Here is a 6,000-nt window from a genome sequence, read left to right on the forward strand (position 1 = left end):
TCCTGTTCACTTCACTCACGTAAACCCTCCCGTTTTAGCCGAAATTTTCCCATATTTTACCATTCTATCCCACTTTTTTAATATGCAATATATATGCAACCTCTGAACCAGTGAATGCATGTATAAGCGCTGACTGACAGACGCGCTCCGTACAATAAACTGATCCCAGATCAGCGTCTGTATGCGCCATTTAAAGTGACACGTCTGTTATCAAACAAGTGAGCAGCAAATGAATCTCATGTTTTGTTTTGTTTAATAACAGGTGTCTCTGTAAGAATGCACAGATCTATAATGAAAACAGTCCATTACTTTAGAAACTGTTTGTGCTCATTTAAGAGAAAAGTAGCTGTTTAAAATAAAACATGCAGGACGGAGATGTTTACATATTATTCAGTGTATTTGTCTGTTTTAACATACACCCGCTCCTCTGTGCTCCTGTGTAAATGGCGCGTACAGAAGCTGATCTGGGATCAGTTTATTGTACGGAGCGCATCTGTCAGTCAGCGCTTATACATGCATTCACTGGTTCAGATGTTGCCTATGAAAGGCGACGATCGACGCACAGTATTAATGTAAAGAAAGTGGGATAAAATGGTAAAATATGGGAGAATTTCGGCAAAAACTGGAGGGTTTACGTGAGTGAAGTGAACAGGAAGTGTTTGTGGAGAAGGGAACGCAAAACATCTTTGCGAGGGAACGCAAAAACTTAGAAATATATATTTTCCTCCCACCCATTTTTTTCTTTGACCCATTATTTTTTTTCACCCAGCCAATTTTTTTTCTCCTCCACTATACGTCCCTTCCGGGGTTCCGTAGAGTTGCATGTTTAAAGTCGCCATAAAATCAACATTCACTCTTCTTTTTTACCTATATATAATAGTTCTTGTTATAAACGATGTATCGGTGCACTTCATTATTTTGTAAACATTAACTTGCATAAACTTTAATCTACCATAGCCTTCCATAGCCTCCCTGTCAAATAAATTTCTTCTTCTCTGGTCACATGGAATTCCTTTAGGGCGGAGCTATAAGCTATTCAGGGCAGGGCTATCAGTGATTTAGGGTGGAGCTATATGTCATTTAGGGCGGAGCTATCAGTGATTCAGGGCTGAACTACAAGTGATTCAAAGCACAGCTATCAATCCTTTAGGGCGGGGCTATCAGTGATTTAGGGTGAAGCTATCAGTCATTTAGGGTGGTGCTTTTAGCAATTTAGGGCGGAGCTATCAGTCATTTAGGGCGGGACTATCAGTGATTTAGACCGACCTATCGGTCTTTTAGGCGAACGTTCTCAGCAACTTAGGGCAGAGCTATCAGTCATTTAGAGCAGGACTCTAGCTGCGTCCCAAATCGCATAGTTATGCACTATTCTGCGCCATTTTGTAGTATAAATAGTCTAAGTAGTGTGTTCACACTGAAAATTCTAAAAATAATAAGTGCACTTTAATTACCCGGATGATGCACTCATTCAGCCGCTAAAATGAAGTGTGGAATGATGGACACTTCACGCACTCAACGAACGCAGGTTTGCTTACGTAGTGGAAGGGGCGGAGCTATCGGACGCACATGTTGGATAACTTTGTTTATTTTGGATGGTGAAAGCAAAATTCTCCTACGAGAGTGATTATAGCGCCTCCCGATGGTGAATGCGGCAATACTCACGGCAGGTATTATCTGATAATTCGGTCATTTATTTCACTGATTTGGCAACCGTCAAACGTCATCAGGGAAACGGTTTGAATTTCCGCTTAGTAAAAAAAACATTAGAGTGCCATTTAGGACAACACTACATACATATACTATTCTGTTGAGTGTGTAAGTGCATAAGTACATAGTGCATGAGTGCATAGTGTATAGTGTGCCATTTGGGACGCAGCTTATGAGTGATTTAGGGTAGAGCTATCAGTCCTTTAGGACAGCTATCTCAGCGATTTAGGGCAGAGCTATCAGTCTTTTAGGGCGGGACAATCAGTGATTTAAGGCAGAGCAATCTGTCCTGTAGGGTGGCGCCCTCAGCAATTTAGGGCCAGCTATATGTCCTTTTGGGTGGGGCTATCAGTATGTTAGGGCGGAGCTATCAGTCCTTTAGGGCGGAGCTATCAGTCTTTTAGGGCAGGGCTACCATCGGGTGTCTTGATTTTGCTCTAAATTCCTTTATTAGTGAATCTAGCAACATAAACAATCTTTTTATAATCCAATCGTTTCCCAAAGAACAAAATCATGCACCGCCCTATATTTTTTCTTATTTCAAGACTGTTTTAAGTGGATATATGTCACGAAATAGTAGATAAATGGACGATCTGAACTTCTGTTCCGTGGCAACTTTAATCCTTAATAGGGAACACATTGAAAAACCCTGGAGTATCACAGGGGGTTATTACAAGACTTTTATGACTTGAAAAAAACAATATTGTAGTTCAGGGGTGTCCTAACTTGGTCCTTGAGGGCCGGTGTCCTGCAGATTTTAGCTCCAACTTGCCTCAACACACCTGCAAGAATGTTTCTAGAAAGCCTAGTAAGAGCTTGATTAGCTAGCCCAGGTGTGTCTGATTGGGGTTGGAACCAAACTTTGCGGGGCACCGGCCCTCCAGGACCGAGTTTGGACATGCCTGTTGTAGTTGACGATGTGACCATATCACTGAAAAAAATATTAATTGGATTTACTAAATTACTTTAAGGTAAGTGGTTGCAAACAATTTATATTGTTTATTTATTTACGAATTAAATTTAGTAATGTTCAACTTAAATATGTGTTTAAATTCAGCCCATATAAATTGTTTGCAGCACTTTTAACTATTGTTTACCTTAAAATAATTTAGTAGATCCAATGAGTAATTTGTATATGGTTCTTCAGCTGATAAAGTGTAATGAGCTCTTGTTCTTGTATGTAAAGACTTTATTTATTATACCTACATGCATTAGCTATGATGAAGCGGTCTCTAATGTGAAGCTCATGTTTCTTCAGTGTGAGGATTATCGAGCTGAACCTGGCGTCTGACCTGCGCTTCCAGCCGGATGTTGGTCTGCTGTTTGAGGTGCAGAACTCCTCCATCACCCTCAACTTCCAGAGACGCATCCTTTACTGGCTCTTGTGAGTCTGAATGCACCTGCAGAAATCAAGACAACACGTTTATCATTTAATTAACGGGCAATTGTAAGAATTGAGTATCTTATTTAGTGAGAATGCATTATATTTATCAATACTGACAGGATAATTGAACAGCGTTTCGGAGCATCTTTAGACCCTATTAAAGACAATAAACCAAAAGGAACCCAAAATAAATTCCAAAATGTAAACGTCTAAGACAAAGCACACAATGAGATGTTTAATGAGACTTAAAAACTTTATTAAAGATTAGACATATGTCTATATTCATTAATTCATTTTGGCTTAGTCCCTTTAGTAATCTAGGGTCACCACAGCGGAATGAACCGCCAATTTATCCAGCATGTTTTACGCAGCGGACACCTTTCCAGCTGCAACCCATCACTAGGAAACATTTATTCACACTCATTCACAAATGAAACCGGAGCGCCCAGAGTAAACGCACACGAACACACAGAATTGTTAACTGACCCAGCCGAGACTTGAACCAGTGACCGTCTTGCAGATTTAGCTTTATGCTTTATGCTAAATCTGGGCCAGAATTCTTTGCTGTTGGGGTACTCCCGGTAACAGGTACACTGTGACGCTAAATTATATAAGTAAATACAAATACAATGACAAAAAAAACATTAAAACACACTATAAAATCAACATACTATTCTGCTTTTCGATTTTAAAATAAAACTAGCCGCATTTGTAATACTTCTAATACACACTGGCAGTTTATTGCATAGCCATGCTGCAGAATATATAGATATAATTTATATAGCTTCAGTAGTTATTCTGAACAAGAAAACATTGCTAATGTTATAAGCTGTGATAGAGATGAAGTTTAACGTTACATGCCTGCATTTTCTCCATTAGTTATGATGAGGGAGCCATCAACGCCTCAGCAGAAGGTGTCAACATCTTCACCGTCCTTCATCTCAGCAAAGACGACGAGGGTCGTCTGAAGATCTCCAACGTCACCTGTGATGCCTCCATCGCCAAGATGAGAGCCAAATTCAGTGGGACCCTCGGGTACTTCACTTTAACTTTTTAATATATTAATTGTAAGAGCCACACATTCACTACTACCACTGTAAAAAAAGCGATGACTAACTTTACTTTTAATAATGAAGTAAACTCGACGCCTTAAAGGTAAAAGTAAGGTCTGGTAAAATGCTTTAAAACGTGCATTTTTATTCAATGTTTGACAGAATGTCAACAGAAACTTGAAGAGAGGGGGGGGCATTTAGTAACCCCTCCCCTTTTTAAGAGACAGCCAATAGCGTTTTGTTAAAAACACCGCTCTGTCAGTGAGTGTAGTTGAGCTCTAGCGCATCAAATGAGAAACGTCTTGAAGGGGGCGGGGCATTTCAGATACTAGAGAGCATTTGATTGGCCAGAAGATTTGACAAGAAACTATTAGGTAATGTGGAAATTTTTTTTTTGATCCATTTAGGGGGGTTCAGGGGTGTCCAAACTCGGTCCTGGAGGGCCGGTGTCCTGCATAGTTTAGCTCCAACTTCCTTCAACACACTTGCTTGGAGGTTTTAGTATACCAAGAGCTTGATTAGCTGGTTCAGGTGTGTTTAGTTGGGGTTGGAACTAAAATATGCAGGACAGCGGCCCTCCAGGACTGAGTTTGGACACCCCTAATTTAGGCAGAAGTGACAAACTGCAAGCTTTAGATGTTTATATCAGGTTTATATCTCCTAAATGCGAATTGTGTCACTGTTTTGGAGCACACTAGCTTATAGATATCCTTAAAACTAGCAATACTGATACTAACATCTAAGAAACTTAAAGTTAATAAACCCATTATAACTTGAACTAAACTTCAACTTAAATTGATTTCTATAATATGCACATAGTTCATTTACTTAATAACTTGTGATTTATTCAATAATAATTATTAAATAAGGTTTACTCACTTTTTTAGGTAAAGTCAACTAATTTTAAAAGCAATGGGCTTACTTTTTTAAAATGGAAATCCGACTTATCGCAATATATGCAAATCAAATACAAGTTATTTTCTGGATATCACAGTCGTAAATGCCATACAGTTAAAGGCAAAATTATCAATATATATTACATGTACACTACCTGACACAACAAGTCTTGTCGTTGATCCCAGTTGTAAGAGCAACAAGTAATAACTTTTATTAGTTGATCACTTGGAAAAGTGGCAGAAGGTGTCACGGTCGGTGAGGGGGAAAAAGGAGCGAGAACTCAAGTGCAAAGAAACAATGGGTATTTATTAATAATAAAATAAAAATAAATGGCAAAACAAAACTACCCCGAGGGTAAAAACATTAACAAAACACATAAACTTGGCTGGGCTGACAAGACATGGCAAGTCTGGAGCAGGAACACGGGGAGTGTAGACAACGAACTGGCACGGGACTGAAAACATGAGGGGATTATAAAGCAAAAAGTAAATTGACACACAGGTGAACATGACTAACAAATAATGAGTTAACAAGGAGGGTGGGACTAGACAATAGACGGGAGAGCGCATGACACAGAGAGACAACACAAGCCATGTGCTCACAAAAAACAGGGCAAGAACATGCAGAACTCATTAACCGCATGTTCATGACAAGACAAGCACAACACTGAAGCACACGACAAAAGCACGTGACCACAATGTAAACACCGAGCCACGTGCTTTGACAAGAGACGCAAGACACCAGCACACGATAGATAAATACCTTACCGTGCGCTCACACATAAGCAACGCGCATGCTTCATCTCAGGGCCAACCAAAACTGAAACCAACTAGACAGAGGCGCCGAGAATAAAGCAGCGCGATGCTGACAGAACAAACACAAACACTAGTACAAGAGCGCGCGTCTCTGTGTACACCCACGACGGCGCGCGCGCACACAGAGACAGAAACATGACCAGAC

The 6,000-nt window shown here is 40.0% G+C and overlaps 4 protein-coding genes across 40 annotated transcripts in view; 3 read left to right on the forward strand and 1 right to left on the reverse strand.

Moving 5' to 3' along the window:
- slc12a5a (solute carrier family 12 member 5a) overlaps window positions 1–6,000 on the reverse strand; it is a 2,560,186-nt gene that overhangs the window by 1,366,607 nt on the left and 1,187,579 nt on the right. The window lies entirely within an intron of this gene.
- Window positions 1–6,000, forward strand: part of nav1b (neuron navigator 1b) — a 947,042-nt gene that overhangs the window by 607,211 nt on the left and 333,831 nt on the right. The gene's annotated exons all lie outside the window — the stretch shown is intronic.
- The window catches only part of LOC148679702 (uncharacterized), a 378,972-nt gene that overhangs the window by 184,567 nt on the left and 188,405 nt on the right, over window positions 1–6,000 (forward strand). The gene's annotated exons all lie outside the window — the stretch shown is intronic.
- pltp (phospholipid transfer protein) overlaps window positions 1–6,000 on the forward strand; it is a 36,810-nt gene that overhangs the window by 10,284 nt on the left and 20,526 nt on the right. For 36 of the 37 annotated variants that reach the window (XR_015492691.1, XR_015492692.1, XR_015492693.1 and 33 more), the window contains 2 exon segments: window positions 2,966–3,091; window positions 3,971–4,126. Coding sequence is in view for 4 of the 37 variants with exons in the window: in XM_087255408.1 (XP_087111534.1) it covers window positions 2,966–3,091; window positions 3,971–4,126 (282 nt within the window). In the remaining 33 variants the exon portion in view is untranslated. 37 annotated transcript variants of the gene reach the window in all.

Source organism: Danio rerio, chromosome 6 (assembly GCF_052040795.2).
Source record: "Danio rerio strain M-AB ecotype USA chromosome 6, GRCz13ab, whole genome shotgun sequence".
In the NCBI taxonomy this organism is placed as follows: Eukaryota; Metazoa; Chordata; class Actinopteri; order Cypriniformes; family Danionidae; genus Danio; species Danio rerio.